Source organism: Neomonachus schauinslandi, chromosome 3 (genome assembly GCF_002201575.2).
Source record: "Neomonachus schauinslandi chromosome 3, ASM220157v2, whole genome shotgun sequence".
NCBI lineage: Eukaryota > Metazoa > Chordata > Mammalia > Carnivora > Phocidae > Neomonachus > Neomonachus schauinslandi.
In genome coordinates, this window is record NC_058405.1 from 181,328,185 (window position 1) to 181,351,822 (window position 23,638).

The 23,638-nt window shown below is 40.4% G+C and overlaps 1 protein-coding gene across 2 annotated transcripts in view; it reads left to right on the forward strand.

The window, feature by feature from the left end:
- Positions 1-23,638, forward strand: part of RHBDD1 (rhomboid domain containing 1) — a 118,858-nt gene that overhangs the window by 64,455 nt on the left and 30,765 nt on the right. For both annotated transcript variants that reach the window (XM_021682954.2, XM_044913435.1), the window contains 2 exons: positions 508-564; positions 7,303-7,446. In XM_021682954.2, the coding sequence (XP_021538629.1) occupies positions 508-564; positions 7,303-7,446 (201 nt within the window). The remainder of the gene's footprint in view (positions 1-507; positions 565-7,302; positions 7,447-23,638) is intronic.

Here is a 23,638-nt window from a genome sequence, read left to right on the forward strand (position 1 = left end):
CCAGAAGACATCATGCTAAGTGAAATAAGTCAGAGAAAGACAAATACTAAATGATCGCACTTATATGTGGAATCTAAAAAAGGTGAGCTCTAGAATCAGAGGGTACAACAGTGGTTTCCAGGGGCCGGGGACATGGGAGAAATGGGGAGATGTTGGTCAAAGGGTACACATTTCTAGTTATAAGATGAATAAATTATGGGGGTCTAATGTACAGTATAGTGACTACAGTTAATAATATGGTCTTGCATACTTGAAATTTACTGAGAGTAGATCTTATGTTTACACACGCACAATATGGTAACTATGTAAGGTAATAGGGTATTAACTTGATTGTTGTAATCATTTCATATGTGTGTGTATATCACATCATCATGAGATACACTTTTTAAGGATTCATGTTACACAACCTGAATACATGCGGTTTTTTATTTGTCAGTCAGACCTCAATAAAGCTGGGGTGGGGGAGTCCTTAGGGCTACAATTAAAATGTCTGTTTCCTTCATTTAGGCATTTTTTCCTCCAATATGCATTATTACGGACATCAGGACCACTTTAATAGTTCAGGTAAGCACTTATTTGATTTAATGCATTCTATCTTCAAAACTCCTGGTGTTTGCCGCCATCGAGCTGTGAAGGGTAATACCAGCTTGGCTGCTGTGGAGTCGTCTGCACTTACATACTCATGCCACTACCATGCCTGGAAGCTAGATGGAGCCAGACCCCAGGGAGATATTTGGGTGAACTGGTAGAGAAGGCCAGGGAAGGAGGTCACTCTCGCCTGAAGGTATTATATGATTGGTCTGAGGTCTCTCAACCATGGTAAGATTCAGACTAGACCTGGGTCCCTTGATGCTCAGTCTGCAAGTCCAGACTGCCTGCTGAGTGTTAGAAGTCAGTTTCTGATCTACGATTCTCCACATTCCACCCCACCTACACATTCAGGAAGAATCACGCCTAACCTCCGAGGCTAAGATAGGCATTCCTCTAAGAGTTGATGCCATGTGACTTAAAGAAGAGAATATATTTTTTCTAGATGTCTTTGCAAATATGTAGAAGGGACTTCCTGTTCAAGCATCTGCCCTGTTTTAGACGAAGGCCCTTACATTCCATGCTGGGGAGGCTGCCCTCCGGTTCCCAGGGCCAGTTCCAGCAGACAGGAGTTAGAGAAGCCGTAGGCTATGGAAGTCTGGGTGTCTTTTATAGTCATTCCATTGGAGGACCGTTTGATCCCTCTAGCGCTTATTTTTAAGTCCTTTAAGGTGGGTCTAAAGTAACTTTTATTCTAGGGTTAATTCTGTGCTGCTATTGAGGTATCACTTTTCTGGGATCTCTCCTAAATGGGCTCTCTGTTCTGGTTGGTTGAAAAGCGAAGGTCTCCCAGCCCCATCCAAGCTCCTAGAATTGTTCAGCTCATAGCTCTTTGTCATTCTTTGTCCGGTCCTGTGGCATTTCACTCACACATGTGTGGCTTAATAATTCAGCAACATCTCCAGGCAACCCCTGCAGATTTCTGAAGGTCTTTCTGTACACTTAAGTTTTCTCCTTTGCTATTCTCTGCCCTGCAAATTTCAGCTCTGCTCTAGGAGTCTGTTGCATCTGCTGTGTCCCCTGTCCCTATACCACAGTCTAGAAAGTACCTCCAGGCTCCTTTTCCTTTCCCTCAACGTTCAAAATCTTGTATTGCCTGTTAGACGATGTCTGAAAACGTTTGTTTCATATATGTTCTCCAGTTTTCTAGCTGATTATGGTGGAAGGGCTAGTTCAGTCCCAGTTACTCCTTCTGGCAGAGGTAGAAGTCTGGTTCTGCAGTATTAGCAGCGTTCAGCCTGAGAGGGAGGAGTAGGGCAGGTTAGTGCAGGTTATTCAGAGGAAGTGGAGGGCAGGGTCTTGGATGAGTAAGTAGAAGTTAAGGAAAGCAATGGGGAAGAAAGGGCTTTTCGGGCTCTTATTAAAGGGCCTGTCTGAGACTATCCAGAATGTGCTGGAGTGCTACTGAAGGACTTAATCAGTGGAGTAATGCTATTGGAGTTACAGTCAAGCTCTGTTTTTTATGTAGTTAGAAGGCTTGGATCATGATTATCAATCCTGGCTATATATATGAATCTCCTGAGGATTTTTTTTTTCTTTAATATATCCATGCCTTGAATTCATCCCAAACCAATTAAATTAGAATGAGGGTAGAGACAGGAACTTGGACTTTTTTTTCCCCAAAGCTTCCCAGGTGATTTTAATGAGATCAAGAACAGAGGCCTAGATGACGGGGTTTACCTAGACCTGGGGGCCACAGAAGTGAATACTGTTGATGCCCAAGAAAAGCCTCACTTCTGAGGCTTTTGCCTCTGCCAATCTGAATGATTAAAACACTAGAAATGTGGTCTTGGTGCAGGAGAGGAATGGTTGTTGGACAGTGCCAGCTCACCTAAAGAGAAGGGTGATGATTAGTTATTGACTAAGCTGATAAATACACTCATTTGGAAGAATGTCCATTCCTTTTTGTTGTTGGTCCTGGACACCAAGCTTACACGGACTTAAGTATAAGAGCTTTATTGGCCTACGTGACTAGGAAGAGGTGAGTTGGACAGGAAGACCATATTGGTTCTCTCTCCCATTGTGATTTCTCACTTCTTATTGACTTGATTTTCTCCACTTCACAGGGAACATGGCCCCTAACACCTGGAAGTTGGTAGAGGATAAAGGGCTTTTTGCCTGGTTGATTTATTAAATCCCCGAAAGTAACAGAAATGTTCCTCTGGACAAAGAGAAAAAGAACATAACTGTGCACAGACATGCCTTAAACTGTTGTAGATTCCCTAGTCCTCACATCTTATGTGACAACAAGGAAACTGAAGTTGGGAAATGTTAAGTCATTTGGCTAACATCATACAAATAGTGATAAAACAGGGACCAAAAATGCAACTCACTGATTCCTAGCCTCTGCTTTTTATATATTACAGGGATAGGAGATGGCCATTCTCCTGATTTATCCTTACGAAATAGGACAGTTCCCCTTACTGTCTTTTAGACTTTCCTTTTCTTTTTTTTTTTTTTGCATTTATTTTTTAAAAAAGGAAAAAGGGAAACATCTTTTCCTCCTCCGTGTAGAAGAGGCATAAGCCTAGCAGACACAGACCATAGAATTAAAGGCAAAAATAAAAGCCCCTTTTACCTTTCTCTCTTATCCCCTGTAAGATTACCATATTTATATCCCTTCCTCTGAAGTGACTGGATTTCTTCAAAAGCAGAGCTACATAAGGACAGGTGGCCATGCTAATGTTCATCTAGGGAACTTGTATGAGAGCATATGTATCTCTTACAAGTAATGATTTATTCTTAATATGGCCGTCCTTAGCTGGAAGAGTCTTTATAGGTCAAAGAACCTCATGAATGTTTAAAAAGCTGTTACCAATTTTTCTAATCTTGGTGGTGTTTCTTGATCTCTTTTGCCATGAAATCCTGGTATGTGTATAAGGAACAGATGGAGTAGTTAATAGAATAATGATAACCAGAATTTCTTTTACTACAGAGCCAAAGTATATAGCTACAAAAGAATATTAAACTGCTGTTCATTGCAGGATATAATTTAAACTTACTTATCCTAAGTGTTTGATTGTTGGGTTTTTCCAGCCGTGTTTATTATGAAGATTTAAAAATATCTGATTGGGCCAGAGGAACAGCTGAAGAAAATTTTTTGTCCTAGGAAACCTTCTCTCATTATAATAGATATTGATAGGAGTTTTGATCTTCTTGATGATTTATGACTGATGATACAGAACTTTTAACCACACTAGTCTTTTTGACTTAACACGGTGAAGCTTTCCCTTTTTTCCCCCATGTTTTGTCTGACAAGTACCAAATTAGATTTTATAATATTCAGATGTTTAGAGTTGTAGACCTTATTTCATTAAGGTCATGCTGTGTTGTTTTTTAAATAAGAAATAACATGAAGAAAAGTTTTTCTGTGTCAAGAAAATATTGCCTCAAATTATAGCGAATTTACCTGGCAGTTGAAACTCTATAGATGTATGCAGTATTTCTGATATCTGTATAGATGGGTATTCAGAGCTTTGGGGTTATTTTGGGTTCTGAGTGAGCTGAACATTTTCGAGGGTAGATAGGTAGAAGTCCTGCTTAGACCCTTCTGTAATAGAATGACTTTCCACAGGGGTTTGAAAGTGGTAATTGGCACTCTTAGGGAATTAGGTAGTCTCTCTGTTCAGGGATTGCTGAAGCATACCATGGTGTTCAGCGACTTTTCCATAAGTATTCTATTATGTTTTGGAATGGTTGCCCCTTTCTTTTGTTCTTTGTGAAGTAGACATATTGATTGTATTTTAACCATTTGCCCTTATAATAAAGGTTTTTCGTTGTTGTTGTTTTGGTGGGAAATCTAGAAAGCAGTATTTGTAACAGTGCCATAATCTTCTTTACTCTCAGGATACGAAACTTGCTGGTGGGTGTTCCCCAACATAGCAGTGGAAGCTAACTTTTTTTTCATGGGTCTGTTGAGTAGAGACCAATTTGAGGAAGGTTGTTGATTTTTAAATTGGAATCCAGATCCAACTTCAGTCCTACACTAGTGTGAGGATTTGGGAAATTTACTTATATCCTTCCCCTGTTACAAATATCATGATGTTAATATTCTGACATGGGAAACAGGAGAGAGAATGTGGAAGTTGGGTTATTGGAGGTATTTAGTAAATTCCCACTAATTTTTACTACTTCAGGAGCAAGCCTTGTCAGAATCAGTCCCCCAAATCCTGAACGATTTAATTTAATGTTTATTTAAATCACTCACTTTGTGACTTTCAAGGACATTGTAAAATATTACCAAAAAAGAAGAGTGTTGTAATAATCAGTAAGAATGGGCAAGGGCTCTAAATAGACTGCTGTCCAAAGAAAGATGTACAAATGACCAATAAACCTGTGAAAAGATGCTCAATCTCATTAGTCATCCAAACCATAATGAGGTACCACTTACACCTACTAGGATGGCTATAATTACAAAGATAGATAGTAAATGGAGAAATCTGAACCCATTAACATAGCTTTGTGGAAATGTAAAATGGTACAGCTTTGGAAAACATTCTGGCAGTTCCAAATGGTTAAACATAGAAGTTCCATATGACCCAGGAATCCCACTCTTGGTTATGGACCCAAGAGAAATGAAAACATATGTCCATACAAAAACTTGTCCATGAAGGTTTATAGCAGCATTATTCACAAGAGTCCAAAGGTGGAAATAACCCAAATGTCTATCAATTGATGGATGCTATATAATCATGCAATGGAATATTATTTGGCCACAAAAAGGAGTGAAGTACTGAATCATGCTACAACATGGACGAACCTTGAAAATGTTATGTAAAATGAAATAAGCCAGACACAAAACACCACATGTTCTATGATCCCATTTATATAATTGTCCAGAATAGGCATAGATAGCTATAGAGACAGAAGATAGATTAGTGGTTACTTAGGGCTGGGAGGGATGGGGGATGATAGCTAAAGGGTACAGTTTTCTTTTGGGGGGTGATGAAAATGTTCTAACATTGATTGTGGTGAGGGCAGAACTCTATGAATACATACTAAAAGCCATTGAACTGTACACTTTAAATTGATGGATTATATAGTATGTCAATTATGTCTCATTAAGGCTGCTCTAAAAACATAACCAATAGACACATATAACATAACAGATATTTATTGTAAATGTGTTACATTAGTTAGTTACATTAGTTAGTTACATTAGTTACATTAGATTATCAGCTGAAACTAGATCAGTGTGTTTTATTATCATTTCATTGTTTATATGAAAATACTTTTGGAGTACCTGAAAATTCTTATGGGAAGGAGTTAAACTGTTTCCTTTTTAATCTTGCATTTTATTTATAACCAGCACAAAAGTAAACTTTAAAATAGCCTTAGGACAGGGGCGCCTGGGTGGCTCAGTTGGTTAAGCAGCTGCCTTCAGCTCAGGTCATGATCCCAGGGTCCTGGGATCGAGCTCCACGTCCAGCTCCCTGCTCAGCGGAGAGCCTGCTTCTCCCTTTCCCTCTGCCTGCCACTCTGCCTACTTGTGCTCTCTATCTCTCTGTCAAATAAATAAATAAATAAATAAATAATCTTAAAAAAAATAAAATAGCCTCAGGACTAATTATCAAATATTCTGAATATTAAATCTTAATTAACCAGATTCTGCCGGATACTGTTCCTCTTTTTGGTCTTGTTATGTGTGTGTGTGTGTGTGTGTGTGTGTTTTTCCTTTAGTCTTAAAGCAATAAGAAATTTAGACTCAGGTGTGTACTCTGTTGATGATATGGAGACCTATGACACATGACTCAAAGGGTAGGAATGTTCATCAACAACAAAAAGCACATTAATTAACTATTTGAAAACTCATCCCCAAAGGGTATGATAATGGAAGAAAAGAAGGAATAAAGCTAAAGACTCTTCTCTCTCATTACACCAGAATTAGACTGGTAATCTTTTGGGGGAAAAGATTCTCTTCCAAACAAACTACATAAAAGTGGGCAGTTAAAGAAGATGTAAGGAGTAAACTCAAACCAACTTGAAAAGATTGATGGAAACACCTTGCAAAAGTGAACTCTGCTCTGTAATTGACCTTCATTAATGGGATATGTAAGTCTGATACTTAAAACATTATTTAGTGAGCAGGTTGTTTCTTCTCTCATTTTATCTAGCAACCAATTTCTTGAAAGTGCTATTAATAGAAACTATGTTCTTTGACATAAAATTATAATTATAGAGACATCGCCTTGTATATCTCAATGTAGTTATTACTGTCCAAAGTATCACACCCAGCACAGGAATCCTGCAGTATCTGCATTAAATGTTAGTCTGCCTCTCATTGTATGGAGCCACCAGACAGAAATGCTTGATCAACTATTATTTCAACCATTCCCTTGACCCTAGTCAGGACTTTACAGAAAATACTCCAAGTAGTGTATAGCTCTAAACTGCAAGAATCCACTCCAGATGAAAATAGCTCATACCAGCCCCTCTCCAGTACCCCTCAGACCTTCTAAATTAGTATCTTCTTCCTCTTCAGCTCATAAGGACTCACACATGTCCAGTCCCACGCTGGGCACTATTGGTGCAACAGTGATAAGACTGTCATTGCCCACGGTCATGGAGGAATTCTCCATTTGTCATCTTTTCTTATTTTGATTATTACTATACTCAGAATGATGACAGATTATTTTATTGTGTTTGCTTACAAATGGGAAGAATGGCAAGAACAGTACACAGCCGTGCTCTATAACCTTTCCCTTATGCCTGTAGGCTACTCCAGGTATCAGGATTATTACCCATATGGCCAGCCAGGTTACTCTGAAGACATACCCAGGAACTATGATGCATACACAGCAGGACTGAGTGAGGAGGAACAGCTAGAGAGAGCATTAAGAGCCAGCCTCTGGGACCGAGGTAGGAATTTTGCGCCCTTCACTTATTTTAAAGCATACCTCACATGGTGAGATGGTCTGAAGAAGGACTATTTGTAGCAAATTAAACTTTAAATAGTTTATAAAAAGGATATGTAGATGAAAAAAAATGTGTGCAGATTGTGATTACCAAGAATGGGGTGTGATGCCATATTCCCAGCAACCTAAGCTAATAAGGTGCCAGACTATGTATGTATTGTTAAAGTTGTTCTTTTTTAGGCCTGCTGCGCTCCTCAGTGCCTTGGCATTAAAGTTAAGAAACTTTAAAAAAAAAAAAAAAAAACCTTAGGTGTGTGAAAAAAGGAGTTTACTTTGGACTTTGTATCTACAAAGCAGGCTGTATGTCACTGTGTATATCAAAGTGTTGCCCGCAAACCTTCCCCAAAGTCACATGGACAGCTTGGTAGGAATTCAAACTTAGGGTTCTACTCCAGACCTACTGAACCGATCTCTTTGGGGGCAGAGCCTAGGAATTTGTATCTTCAACAGGCCTTCCAGAAGATTCTTTTATAGACTGATATATGAAAACCACTGTATTTATCGTGCCATCTTTGGCGTGGGGTTGACTTAACTACTGTTATTCTTGTTTTAGTAGTGACAAAAAAACCATCCATTCATTCGGTAAGCATTTATGAAGGTCTTACTATGTTTTGCGGTCTGCATTAGGTACCATAGGGAATACAGACAGGTAAAAGATATACTCTCCCTCAAAAAGTTCACAATCTCAGGTAGAGGAGTTGTCTGCTAGATGCATGGACATCTAGATGCATGGACAATGGACAGGTAAGCATAGTATCAGGTGCTCAGGTGAGAGCGCTCAGCTACGGGAGGCCCAGGCTAATTGCTAGATCCAGGGAGAAGGGGTGAGCTCTTCCTTCACTAGACCTACCAGACTCTCACAGAAGACTCGGACCTTCAAGAATGTGTCACATTTACAGAGATGTGGGGAGAGTCAGTATCACACAGACAGGAAGTAAGGATGTGGTCAGCCAGCCCTCACTTTGGAATGGAGCCTTAAGAGAAGAAGGGGAAGAAGAGTGGGGAGCGAGGCTTCGGCCTGATCACAGAGGTCCTAGAATCAAGTAAGCCAGGTGGAAAACGGACCTGGTATGTCCTGTAAGTGCTGGTAGGGTCCTGCATCGGGAGTGATGTGACCAGAGCTGTGCTTTATGAATCTGGCAACAGTGATTCCACAGACAAGGACTGAGCACCTGTGGGGGGCACCGGGCATTATGCTAGATGGTAGGAATGCATACATTATGGCAACCTGGCCTCTGACTTTAGAGAACACAGTCCAGAGCAGCAGCGTCCTGGAGGTAGAATGACAACAGCAGTCTGAACAAGGAATAAAAGCCCAAATGAGGAAGGGGGCAGGGGCGTGGTGGGGAATGGAGAGGAAGAGATAAGTCAGTATTCCTTGGGTAAAGAGTATCAGAATTGTTGTGTATAAGTCATCTATTACTACGTAACGAATCACCCTGACATGGCTGAAACCAATAAACATTTCTTCTTGCTCTTGAGCATATGGGTCCGCTGGCCAAGCTTACAGGATCTTGGCCTGGCCCGTGTGCTAAGGGGTCTGCAGGGGGTCGCGTGGAGCTGGCTGCTCTGGGATGACCCCATTGACTTGCCTCACTGACTGTCATTGGAGGTGATGGTGGAGGTGAGGCCGCACACCCCACCTCGTCCAGCAGGCTGGCCCAGGCTCATCTGCCAGGCCTCAGGCCAAGGGTTCCAGGAGAGTAGAAACAAGCAAGCCTTGTGCTGCTGCCACGCCAATGCCACTGGATTTTGTTGCTGAAACAAGTGACCGCCCAGACCCATGGGATTCAGAAACACACTCCGCCTCCTCATGGCAGGAGCTGCAAAGAGTATGGATAGAAAGAAAAGTAGAGAATTAGGGCCATGCTCGTAGTCATTGTATCACATATACTCAGTGGTTTAATAGTATCACGATCGCAAGCAGCCTGCCTTAGCCTTCCTAAATTTGGGGGTAGGGCCCCAGAGCCTGTACTAAAATAAATTTTCGTGGTTTTATTCCTATGCACACAGCAGTTTAATCACTACTAGGTGAGACAGGGAATATTATGGGACAAGTAAGGTTGGAGAAAATCTACTGAGCATGGACTTTGTACCAAGCTTCATTTAGGATCCCAAAGGGACAGTGGGAGGGAATTTTTTGAGGTGATGTAACTATTCTGTATCTTGATTATTGTGGTGGATACGAAACTCTGTGTTTGTCAGAACTCACCTACCTGTATATCACAAAGACCCGAATTTTCCTATCAAGAAATTTTAAAGAGGTAAATAAGAATTAATAAGGAACCCAATGAAATAACTGGTAGTCCTGCAAAGACCATCAAGGACTACAAAAACCATCACTTAGAAGGTTATTGAGAGACAGGACAGTGATAATGTATCACCTCATGGTGGAAGTGCTAATAACAAAGGGAAAGATGTCCCTTTGCAAGGGAGAGATTTGGCAGGTCACCACCTAAATGCCGTGATCAAGCTCAGCGGTATTATCAGTGAGCTGGCCTGTTGCGTGTCTCCTGATACGATGCAGTCTGAGGAACATAGCTTCAGGTTCTTGCTATAAGTGTTTAACCTGACTCTGAGTCTTCCAGTGTAAGCGTCAACATACTGGAAACACATGGGATAGAGGAACAAGCTGAGTAACACCATGGAGAAATAATCAGACAAAACATGGGATTTCTGCAATTCAGTGAGACTGGTCTCCTGGAGGGGAAAAAAAAATCCATGTCAAAAAGAAAAAAACAGGGTGTGGTTTTTATTAAAAGGACATAACAACCAAACATAACATGAAAACCTTGAAAAACTGACTATAAAAACATTTTTTTATAAAACGGGAATTTTGTATTTGGGTAGATATTAGAAGTTTTTAGGGAAGTAATCGGACTTTCTTGGATGTGATAATGGTGTTGCGGATAAGTAGCGGAATGTCCCTTATTCTTGGGAGATACACACTGAAGTATTTAGAAGCAAAATAATGTGATGTCTGCAACCTACTTTGGAAGGTCAGCCAGGGCAACCCTGTCCTGTCTCTCTCACCAGCCTATGCACAAGTACTGTATTCAAATAAATATGGAAAACACCGCAAAACTGTGAACGTATAGCAAACTATACCCCGTTAAAGATCCAGAATATCACTGGTATACTAACGATTCTAATTAGTTCTGCAATTAGGAAACCAATTTATTAAATTAATGTTTTCTAAGAGCATATGGAACTAGTTCCAAGAAAACTGACCTAAGGAGACGTCGTGAAGTGTATTATATAGTAACAGGTGGCAGCAAAGAAATTAGCTTTACAAATTGTTTATATTAATTTCAGTTTTATTTTCTTTAAAACACTTTGTGATTGCCTTATTAAGAACAAGAAACCAAAGAGACATTGTTTTAAAGACCTTAATATTTTTTAGCCTTTTTTAACCTATGGAAAAAATACTTGGTTTGAGTTTTATTTTATAAAATTCTGACCCTATATACATACTATTCTGTACCTTACTTGCTTTCATTCAGTGTTATTTTGTAATCAGATTTTCATACCACTAAATGTTTTGAACGTACAGGTCCTCCGTGTATTATCTTAGATTTATACCTAAGTATGTTTTTTGGAGGGGGAGGTGTGCTATTGTAAATAGTAGTTTTTTTTAAAAATTCTATATGTTGAGATTATTACATATTTTTTCTTCTTTTTATTAGTGTTCAGTGGAGTGTAACCTAGGTGAGCAAGTGCTCCCATACCTCTTTAGACCTCTGTTTAGTTAGTTGTCTGACTGCTTCAACTCGTGATGGGTTGAGAAAAAGTCACTAATTTGCAGATTGTCTCACATTTATGTTTATTATAAAATAGGAGTGATGCTCTTCCTAGCTTTCTACACCCCAAAGGGAAGCTGGAAACATTCCTTATTCTTCATTGGGGTTTGAATCTGCCATTCTTAGTACATTTATTTACTACCTTTTTTTTTGTTTTAAGTAAAGAAGATCTTTCCCTTATGAAGTAGGTAGAATCTATAGTCCTTTTTTAAACGCCTGGATAAATGCTTAATTCTTTCTCTTTGATTTCTAGTTTTCAGAGTAAGAAGTTAGTGTAGTAGAGTAACACTGAGACTTGCGAGGGCCAACTAATAGAAATTCATTTGGTAGAATGCCAGTCCAGCAAGAAACATCCAGAGCCAATTAGTTTCAAACTGTTCTTTAGTTAAATATATTGGAGGAGTAAATTAAAGAATCAAGGTAGCACCTTTTTAAGTTCAGAATTTGCTGTTTTCATGGTCCCCACCAGTACCTGGCCGTACAGGTCCAGAAGCTCATGCCGGAAATAGTAATACCAAAGTAGCCTTTGTAGGAGAAATCTCGAAATCCCTATTATTTCAAGGAACATGCATGTTTACTATTATCATCAGAAATCTTGTCTTGTTCTGTTGGCAGTCTCTGCTTTTATAAGCAAGTCCAAGAGGCAGCTGATACCACAATAATAGAAAAATTCTGGAAAAGAGCCATCCCTTTCTTTGAGTCAAAAGGCAGATGCCAAGTAGGAACATTAGCTCATTGCATTTTCCTCTCCCCACTCCCCCACATCCTTCCATGTATAATTTGTGCCTTTTTTTTTTTTTTTAAATAGCCTGCCACCAAGTTCAGCCAGTGGCTGGGTACAAAGCTGTGTCCTTCTCAGCTCCTATCTGCCAGCCTGGAGCATGTGTATTGGTTAAAGCTGGAAATCCTTATTGGCAAGTGGCATAACTTGTGCTGATTTTCTTAGACTCCTCTGCAAGGCAAATGGCCACAGTCACACTTTGGCTCTCTCGTGAAAATCAAGCAGCTCTGTCGCCCCGCACCCCCTCCCCACACTGTACAGTTGGGGTTGCTGGTTAGCCATATGTGAAACTATGGTGGAATGGACTACAGAGGTCTTGGCTCCAGAATGAAACTAGTTGCTGCTTTGTCTCTCGGTCTTTGGATGTGAAAGTACCAGGGAAGCCATTTTGGGGAAAAAGAAATATTTAGGTTCCAAATTAATATCGTGCTTTTGTTGTTAACAGATGATTTGACAGTATCTTTGAATCTTGTTTATAAGCATCATGTGTTTGTAGGGACCAACTGAGACACATTTTAGGTAAAGAAAGAGAACTACTGTACATTCTTCCTTTTACTGAAGCTACACCAACGTATATAAGAGCAGCATTTGTCTTGTTTCTTTATTGTGTGGACATTTTTGAGAAAAATGAAATGCATTATGTTCGTTCTTTTTATCTTTCCCGGTGTGGTACAAAGGGAAAATGATGGGAATGTCAGTGGCCTGCATTCAGTCCTGGCTTATTAATGAACTTAGCTTTACTTGAGGTGTGAATGACTGAGTCTAATCAGACCTTTGTTTTATTATCATTTTTTTATAGTAAAGAGTTGAATTGGGTACTCTCTTTTTTTCCACTATTCTGTGGTAATGGACTGAGAAGGAGGGGTGTAGCAAGAAAGAGGTGGAGGCACTGGGAACCGTCAGGAATATTGGCGTGTGGCACGTAGATCTCAGGGCTCACGGATGGAAGACCGTTTCAGGAATATAAATTGACACAGCTATTGACAGCAGCTCTCAACCGATCCATACGTAGATTACGAGGTGGTATCTTATTCGGTTGCACAATTATATGGTCCTTCCTTGGCCCAGTGCAGGCATAATGCAGTTGGGCCGTTTTTTAACATAAGCAAATGTTCGTGGCTGGCCTGCTTGGCTTCGGAGAGGCACTGGAGGCCAGGACAGAGATGTGCAGCTAATTCTGTGTGACCGCTTCACTTTTTTTTTTTTTTTTTAAAGTAAATTGCTGTGTTTTCCCCTAGGAAAAGTTTCTATGTAATGAAAAAGTACCATCTGCCAGATTGTCTAAAAGCAGTTTCATTGCAGAACACTTCCTTTGGATTATGATTCTCACTTGCTACTCTGTGTTGGAGATACTCACTTCAGTGAGTGAAGTTTCATATTCGAGACTGTGTCTAGATGTCAAATTGTACACATAAAGAAACATAAGTATATGAGTTTTAAAATCTGTGAAACAACATGTGAATATCCCAGCCAGGGAGAAAAATAATAAAATGAGTGGGACAGAGTTCTGTGTAGGTCCCTATTGTAAAGGAGCCCGCTTCTCTTGAGATCCCAAATTTTAAAATATTAACCATAGCCTGCTGTTACTGGAATAACAAAATAGAAATAAAGATACATGAAATTTAAACATATTTGGGAACTTGACAGTAATGGTTATGTGTATATTTATAATTTTTCCTCTGCCACCCCCCCACGATCACCATTTATTGAAAGCATTATTCAGATGCTAATGAGTAGATTTAACAATAAAAGCTTAAACACAACGCTAATGAAATAAAATTCCACCCACCCATGTCCCCGCCATCCTCCCCACACTTGGAGACTGCTTTTGGGCTACCAAATCTTAACGGTTTCAGAAATATTACCTTGCACACTCATGTTGCTCAGATCATCATTCATTCTGTTACTCAGCAAATCTGCATTTGAGCCTCTTGTGTCAGATACTGTTAAGCATTGTAGGCTACAGAAAGGAATAAATCCTGTTCTTTACTATCAGACCAAAAATATTATTCTTTTTGCTGAACAATAGGAGATTTAAGTGACTTACTTCACTTCAGCGAACCAATATATTAGATTCACGAAAGAGATATAGTAACTCTTGAAATATTTTTAAGAGAGAGCGACAGAGAAAGAGAGCACCAGTGGGGAGAGGGGCAGGGGAGGGGCAGAGAGAGAATCTTAGGCAGGCTCCCACTGGGCCTGCCCAGGGCTCAATCTCAGGACCTTGAGATCATGCCTGAGCCAAAATCAAGAGTCGGACACTTAACCAACTGAGTCACCCAGGTGCCCCTAGTAACTTTCAAAATGAGTTGATCACTTTACTTAACCCATCTGTGAAATATTTCAGCAACCATGATTCCCTAAGTTATATAAGAATTTTATAGACTATCAAGTTTACTAATACAATGATTTGTATACTCAAGCTCTCTATACAGTTTTTAATCTCAGAAGTAATTGACGTGTATATTCAGTCTTTCATAAAATCAAATAATTGCAGAAAACAATTTAGGCCTAAGAAACTCTTGTTGTTTCTACAGAAGTGTATTAATTTGGAAAAGAGATATCATAGAGTGCTTTAAAATTACAGTGGATCTTACATTCTTATTAATCAAACAATTAAGGGTATGAGGAAGTTTCTAATCCTGCGTATTTATACTAAAATATAAAACAAAACAGTTGTTTTTTTTTGAGCTGAAGGCTCAGACTTTGTTACATAGACTCAGTAGTTGATATTTTCAGTGAATCGGATTTTATTTTCTTTTTATTTGAGCCTTTATAATTCCTCTTTCAGCATTATAATTACACATCAAAAGTATATATAATATTTTGCATGATTGTGCCTTAATATTCCATCTTCATCTGTGAGTTGAACTACAACACCAGTCATGAGTTTGGGGTCTGTAAAGAGCCACATCGTTGAGCATATTAAGCACATGACTTCAGTTTAAATCTTGGGGAGGATGTGTTGTTGTGATCCTTTGCTTAATTTATTTAAATTATTTTTAAAGTCAGTGACGAAGAATGAGACAAAGCAGCAGCATTTTCAAATGTAACTGTGATATGCTGGCAGTGAGCATGACCTTAGAGGTCATCATATCTGACACCTGCTTTCACCCAATGAGGAAACAGACTCAGAGAAGCCCTTCACCATCTATATACATGTCTGTGAGCTTGGCCTCAGTTACTGTTGACAGTGTCCTGCCCTGGGGACGCAGGTGTAAAGTAGGCAGGTGTGAGGAGCTTGGAAGTCAGGGCCTCCCTAGAAGGTGCGAGATTGAACCCACATTTCTAGGGCTCCTATGAGGCTACCCTAGAGCTGAACCCCTGCGTGAGCCTTCTGTTCTTGACCCCAGACAGACTTTCAGCTTTCCCCTGTCACCAGGGGCAGAGTCCACCTGGCCTTCCAGGGAAGGGGGAGATGGGTGAGGAAGTGTGACAGGTGGCTCTCATGTATGTGTGCTAACACCGGTTAAGATGTGCGCCGTCATTGCTGTGTGGGTCTGCTTTTGTTTTGCCATGGGAGTGGGCAGCACTCAACTCCTTTTCTGGAAGTTCTACCTGAATTCCAGATGTCCTAAGGTAGATGGTGCTGAGGACCTGAGACAGGTGATGACGGGTACCTGAGCTCATCTATCACGGTCTTTTATGATTTGGGCAGCATTTGTCATTCTAGTTATAAAAAGCAATATATATTCACTGTGGAAAATACAAATAAGAAAAGAAGACAAAAAAATAATCCATAACCCCACCACCCAGAGAAAAACCACATAACATTTGAGGTGTATCCTTGCAGCTATCCATAATATGGGCGCCCAAAAGAAAGCACCGCAAATGCTTTGGTGAAATTATTTCCAAGTCAACAAGAATTAAGTGCCTGTCCATGGTGCTGGGAAGGTTCACATACCCACACTGCGCTACAAAATAAGCATTTGTAGTTAGCTTCGTTTTTCAGATTGTGAAGAGGTGGCACAGAGAAGTTAAATGATTTGCCCAGGGTCACATTCTAAGTTGTAAACAACAGACAAGGAGGCCAGACTTCTCTGTTCCTAGTTGGGACACTTTTGTATCATACAACAGACCCTTTTTAGAAGAAGCTTTTCTAGGCTGCCGCCGAATTGTCAGTTACAGTAGAGACTGCTCTCCATATAGTCAGGACGGTATTGAGCTGGAGTTTTGTTTGTGCTCTGGGAGGTGGATTGGCTGTTGTGATCTTCCCGAATTCAGAATTCTGAGAACTGAGATGGGTGTGGCTGCTCAGGAACAGTCTGGGCTACATTTAGAAAGACTATTACTTCTAGAATAACAAGGACATTTCTCTTACTGTGGTCCTCATCTGTCCATAAATGGTTGGCTAAGTTCTTCTGTTTGGTTGGTTTTTACACAAGAAACCTGCATCTCAGGTACCTTATAGGACACACACACCAAAAAAAAAAAAAAAAAAAAGCTTACTGTACACAATCATAAATCATCTGCTTGGCTGTCATTCATTTCTACAAAAATTTGTAGCATATGAGCATGAAAATATTTTTAATACAGACACATTAGTGATATTTTAATTAAAGATATTTGTATCGTTCATTTAAATAGGGCTCTATTTTTGTTCAGTAGCTTTCCTTTTTGAAGAGAAATGATTCAGAACAAAAAAGAATATGTGCTCACATTAAGTGTGGCTGAAGACATCAGAATTCTACATCAGGCTGTTACACATTTCTCCCGCTCCTTGTGAGTGGGAATTATTCCCGAGAGAATTTCTAATGCTGTCCGCTCTGCCTCTCAAAGTCCTCTTGCTCAGAGTCGTGCAGTCTTCTATCCATTTTGTTGTGTTGTGTTGCTAGTAAGAAAAATCAAGAGTCATATGTTGATTTCCATTTATTATAGAATCACAAATAGCTTTCACAGTGGTCTAGTTTCATCACATGGCGGTTCTCCAAGGGTCCAGAACTATTTATAATTCTGTTGTACTTAGTTATGGAGAGCCAGATGTGAGAATCATGCATAATATGTATTTATATATCTTCATGAATCTCAATTAGGGACCAGAAATCTTCCTGTGTCACATCTGTGTTATTTAAATCTATTTTTGTTATAACACAGGACTGAAATTGTGCAATGTTATGAAGATTACTATAAATATTAAGCCGATTAAAATTACATTGAAATCATCTGCTTTGGAAAAATTGCAAATGGCCTAATCATGCCACGATAAGGGACAGAGTAATAAATCATGATGTAGAATAATACTCAGCCATTAAAAAGACAGAGAGGCAGGTTCACGGTGTATCAGATGAGAAGCAGGGATATAAGCAGTATTCTTAGTAAAAACCCATTTATTTTTGGAAGACCTAGTAAATGTGCTGTAAAAAAGATTGGGATAATATTTAACAAAATGCCAATTATCCTTATTTCTCAAGAATAAGATTATGGTGACTTTTATTTTCTTGTTTTGGCTTAACTCCATTTTCTAAAATTTCTGCAAAATCATGTGGAACCTTTAGAAGGAAAAACATATTATTAAAATGAATCTGTGCATTGCTAAAAATATTCAGTATTAGCCATGCTCTTCTCTGATGTTCTCTCCAGGCCCCATTCTGTTGAAGGCATCAGGTTGCTGCAGAGAAATTCAGACACCTCTATGTCATGCATTCATGCTCCCAACCTCTGCGGGCTCCTGATGAGCAGTCAGAGTGATGGGGGAGACTGAGAAGAGCCCAGTGAGATCCTGTCTCCCCTTTTCCTTTTTTGCTTATCTCTTTCCCTTCTCCTCTCTGTTCTGAACCTTCCAAGCTAAAGTTATCCATACCCTGCAGACAAGAAGGCCCACTGCTCCTGTCATCAGTAGCTAGCTCCCCCTGCCTATGTAGTGATTTCCTTCTTAAGGTCCCAGGACACACTGGATTCCTAGTTTGTGGCTGCTTTGGCACACAGGTTAGGAACCATGGCACCAGGCAGTTCCATTTTACCTGACAGTATGTATGTGAAATGTAAAGCTTCGTACATTTTATGGAGAGTGGTCCTTTCCTATCTGTTCTGCTTCATCTGAGTGAAAGGTTGTGTGGTAGTTGGAACGCAGAGGTTTGGGTCACCAGGGAGAGGAGAAGTATGGCGTGCTTTCTGTGGAAGAGCATTTTTGTATTGCAAAATACAGTTTTGTGTTACCAGAAAACAGTATGGGCTGACTCTTGAATCACTGCATTTAGAATTCTTTACAAATCAACCTAAACCACCCAAAGCCCAGTAGTTTTTAATTTTCAGCTCAGTGAGACTAAAAAGAAACAGTTTGCTTTTGGCTACAGTGATGCTGAAAGAAAACAAAATGCAGCTAGTCCTTCGACATTAAGGGAGATAAAGTGTTTAATAAGTGTCTTCTAGAAGAAGTGACATCTGTATAGAACACCTGCTGTCTTCATTACAACTTTAAATAAGCTGCGTCTCTGGGGGTTCGCAGGGCCCTTCTTTTGGCACACGCTGTGGTGACAAAGATAAATTCTAAACCCCCAGTAATTTGCTGTTGTGTAGAGGATGCTTTTTGGTGAGACAGTGGGGGTGCAGAGGGGACTAAGCCCCTGACTTAGATAACTCAGGCCAGCAAGGCCCATTTTGAGCATAATTTTGACACGATGACGGTTGTCAAGTTACAACATTTCCTAGCCCTTGGTAGCCCTGATGATTTGCTAATTATCATGTTAATATTTTCCGTATCACAGAAACATGTAGACCATTCTTCTTGGTATGTGGGCATCTGTTCAGTGGAATTCTGGATTTCTTTGTACGCTGTGAGGAAGGGACCTGAGGTGTGCCTACGCTGATGGCGTGTTTCTGCTCTGATTTTACTCATTATGGTCCCCTGCATATAGGGACGGGTGGGTGGATGTGAAAGAGCTTCACGGGAGAGCCTTTCTCCGGAGGAGATTACATTTTGGCAGATTACAATCGAACCAAAAATGATTTCCATCAGCAAAGGTTGTGAAAAACCATGTGGCCCCGGAAAAATAGCATTTAACCAGCAATGTGGTTCATCTTATTAGCCCGAGGAGAAAATAACTCCCCACCAAATTCTACTCGATTATAGATAAGATTGTTTAAAGCCCAAATCAAAAACATCTGCTGTTTTTTTAGCTGCATGAAACTAAAGCTTTGTCCCCCAAAGCAGCAGCTGTTTGTACAGATGCTGTGTACCCTGTGTCTCTTAGACCTTGACACCGTGCAAGGGGGACATCTTCAGAGTTAATGAGCAATTAGGACATTCTTTCCTGTCAATTACCTGGCCGAATAATGAGATCAAATGAGCGCTGTCCTTAAAATCACCCAGACTTGTATTTTCTAAAAAGCATGCCTTGCTCTGCTCTTTGCAGTTCCATGAACAGAGAAACAACTCCTTAACGTGAAAATAACTTAAAAATTGCACCTACAGCAAACAGAAGACAGAGGCATACAGAGAGGACGCCATTCACTCAAGACTCAGAATTCAGGGATCTTCCTCCGGAGTAGTGACGTCATAACATCTGCCATCACCTTACGTGTCATAAAGTTCGGCAGTGGAACACGTGGGTAGTGAGCATCCTTTCTCATATGAATGGCTGTATCGTATCTAAGTTGGGGGTGATCTGGGTTATTGACCCTAAGTTTCAATTAGTGGGTTCCAGACCATGGCCCATCTAAGGATTATGGTTGTTCCACTGAAAGTGATGAGTCATGAAGGGTTTGAACCAAGAGGGGAACAGAGAAAATGGATGAAGACCCCAAGCTGAGAGGATGGCCCATTGGAAAAACTAAGTTGTCTGGGCCTGCAAGGTATTTTTCAGGTGGAGCCCCCAAGTGGTGAGCTAGGTGGGAATCCACTTGTGAAAGGTCCTGTACATGGTGTTTAAGGGTTTTGTAGCTGGCCCTGGGGACGGTGGAAGCCAGGGAGAGTTTTAAGTAGGGGAGCAATAAGAGCAAATACGGATTTGAAGGTCACAGTGCTGTGTGTGAGGATCAGGTTGTAGGGGGAGAGACGGAGTTTAAGTGAGTCCTGGCATACCAGGCACCGTTGTAAGTGACCTGCATCTGTGTGTATACGTGCGTGTGCGTGTGCACGTGTTGATCCAACAACAATGAGGTGAGTTTTACTATTTACCGATTCCAGAGAAGACGAAACCAAACGGATGCTGACTGAGGTCACACAACTAGTAGGCGGTAGATGTGAGCCCAAACAGTCTTGGCTCCAGAGTCTCTGGACTCAGTCACTGTTACTTTCCCTCTCGTACTATATTGGTAGGGTTGTCATCACCATATTTTAATTAATAATAATAGTACTAGTATTCTATGAAATGCTACTAGAAATGCTAAAAGAAAGTGAATTCTTTTTTTGTATTCATACTCATTCCTATTGGAATGAAATTTTAGAAATTTTAGTGAAACAGAGCTGTGTAAATTATTCATCAAAAAGTTTCAGATTAAGTTTTCCAAGGAGAGGTTAATGTATGTCTTCTTGGCCCACTTTAAGCTTTGTATGGGAATGTGTGTGGCAGATTTCATGGTTGAGTCTTTTCAGGGCCTACAGTGGATACATGTGAGAGTCCAGGGGATATGAAATCCCAAAATGTTTTCCAACCCACAGGTAACATCAGCTAACTGTAGATGGAATCTCCCAATTCAGTGGAAAGACAGGAAAGGCAATATTAAGAATAAAGGAGAGTGGACTTTTCTGAAAGATACAGCTCACCGTCAGCAAGGAGAACTGAATATATTCCTAACTGCGGTGACCTCACTTGGTTTCTGAAAACAGAATAACCATTGTTGTCCTGTGTGTTTCCGTAAGTGAATGGTGACCGTGGGTGCATCCAAGGACTGTAATTCAAGAAAGACCAAACATACAGTTGACTAGTATTTAAGTAACTAGAGGAGATGGTTTAGAGATTTTGGTGGTGCTTAGCTGCCCTTCTGTTAGAATCACATTGGGACCTTTTTAAAATTACGAGTCGGGATCCACAGCTGGTGGGGTTGGCCTGAGGGAGTGTGCACAGAGATTCTTTGTAATCTTGCCCAGTCTTCAGGTGGAGAGATCCTTGAAGACCAAGGTGAGAGGTTCCCATTAATCTCTGCATCGCTCCTTAAGGAGCTCTAACAGAAGGCAGTGAACGCTTTCGTTTTTTTAAGTTGGAGGTACAGATAATACCACCCATTTCAATAGTACCTAGATTTCTAAATTCTTTATATATACTTTTTAGAATGTATGGAAAACACATATTGTGCCAAATAGGGGCGAGATAGCTCCCCTTCTTCCCCCAAAATGAAGATGAAGACCACATTTCCTGCCTTCAGAGAACTTGGTCAAGTGGGAGAAAGAGGAAGGGTGTATGGAGGGAGGGAAGTACTAAGGCATCAGCAAAAATAGCTCTTATTTAGGTGAAACCATTGTTAGTAAAAGAGAAGGGGGAAGGCTGGTTGGGAATGTTTAGGGATGTGAAGGATGGAAGAAAGGGTGGTACATGGTTTCTTGACATGTCTCCATGACAAAAAAAAACGAAAAAACAAAACAAAAAAACAAACATTAAGCCCGTCTTATATCACATACCAATTCTTATTGGAAATCTTGCAATTAAGAAATTATAACATGTTTGGTTTTTGTTTATTTTATTCTCCAGACTTAAATATTACTGAACAATGCAGTGAATTTTAATGATTATTGCTCGTAGTCCTTCTTTGTATTATTATTTTGCCTTTTAACATGTTTCTTCTTAGAGGAATGAAATTTACAGGCCTTTTCATGGTTAGGGAAGTTGCAGTTCACGAGATCACCAATTAGAGATGATTCTAACCTGACGGGTCTGCTGTGCCATTTAAAGAGTTCCGCTAACACTCCCAGCAACTGCAGAACTGTTCGTCTGTGGGCCCCGTGGCAGTGGTTTGGCCTTATGAGAATCACCCAGAGTTCTTGTTAACATAGTGATTCCTGGGATTCTAAGTCTGTAAGTGCATTAGGAATGGCCTGGTCCTAACCACCTTGGCAATGTGTACCCTGGGGAAAAAGGTTGTTATTGGCTAGAGCTTCATGGCTTATCCATCCTGGGGCTTGTCCTGGAATCCACATCATTACACTCCCCTCTTAGAGCTGTTTCTACTGTATCATGCAAGTTCATTTTTAAGCATAATGTGCAATCAAAAAAAAAAAAAAAACAACAGAGTTCTTTGATGTGCAATAATGCACATTCTAACCATTACTAAAGATTCTCCACTACCTTAGAGGATTGTCAGGAGGATCCTTTGGTGCCTGTTTTGCTTCGAAAGCAATTAGTGAGCAACTAGAGTAGAGGTGGGAAGATATATCCTTAAAATAAGTTTTAACAGGTTCCAGTGGTTAGTGTGGATCAGCTTCCTTTTTAATATCTTTAGGAACTTCTGTGGATTTTCTGTTATCTTGCATTTAACAAATAACCTTGTGAAATGATCCAGAACATTCTCCAACTAGATGTTCTCTTCATATAGTATTTTGATGCTATAAACTTTTGACCTGATTGGTTTTAAGGTATTGCACGATGTTTAGACAAGATTAGGTGTCAGACTTACCACATTTTATTAGTTGTCTAGTTTTATATGTTTTATACAGAAATAGATTTTCAATTGAAATCAATTGTAGTACCGACATCTTGCGATATTCGGAAATAGAAAACCTTTGGACTAGGAGAGACCTTAGCAGATGCCCTCTTCAGTCATTTCTGGACCACTCCCTGCAGCACTGGTGAGATAGGTCATCTTACACTGTCAGAAATAGGAGTCCCTGGAAGGACCTTGTCAAATAAAACACAGAATGATTCCGCCTTTTGTGGGCTGGTGCCAACTTGGTACTTAAGGGAATTAAAAGTGAAACGATTAACTGACCCTAATTTAACATTTTATGGTATTTTATGGTAGTTATCAGGTAAAGTTTAGCCAACCAGCCAGAACAAGCTTTTGCCTATCAAGAATTTGATTACTATTTTTTTAAAGATTTTATTTATTTGCCAGAAAGAGAGAGAGAGGTTGAGAGAGAGAGCACAAGCAGTGGGGAGGGGCAGAGGGAGGGGGAGGGTTAGAGAGGGAGAAGCAGACTTCCCACTAATCAGGGAGCCTGATGTGGGTGGGGCTTGATCCCAGGACCCTGGGACCATGACCTGAGCCGAAAGCAGATGCTTAACCGCCAGAGCCACCCAGGCGCCCCTGATTACTATTTTTTATATGTAAAGGGAAAAAGGAAGCAGAAAGAGCTTAGTGTCTGTATACCCCTAGTCTGTGATGAAGCTCTTTGCAGCCTTACTTTCCCACCTCAACACAGTCTGGGTCTGGGCTTTGCAGTCAGACAGGCCCCCAGTTGGAATCCCAGCTGTCCCTCCTTCACCAATGAGCAGGGTCATTAAGGGATTTATGGAGATTTGGTGGCTAGGGAGTTAAGCCGTGCTCGAGGCCCGTGGTGGTGGCCGCCACCTGAGACATGGATGAAGGACACACGGCACAGAAGGCACTCACTCTAGCACCTCTTCTTGCCACTTCGCTTTCCTTTCTTCTTTGCCACACCTTTTCTCTCTCCACTTATCTTA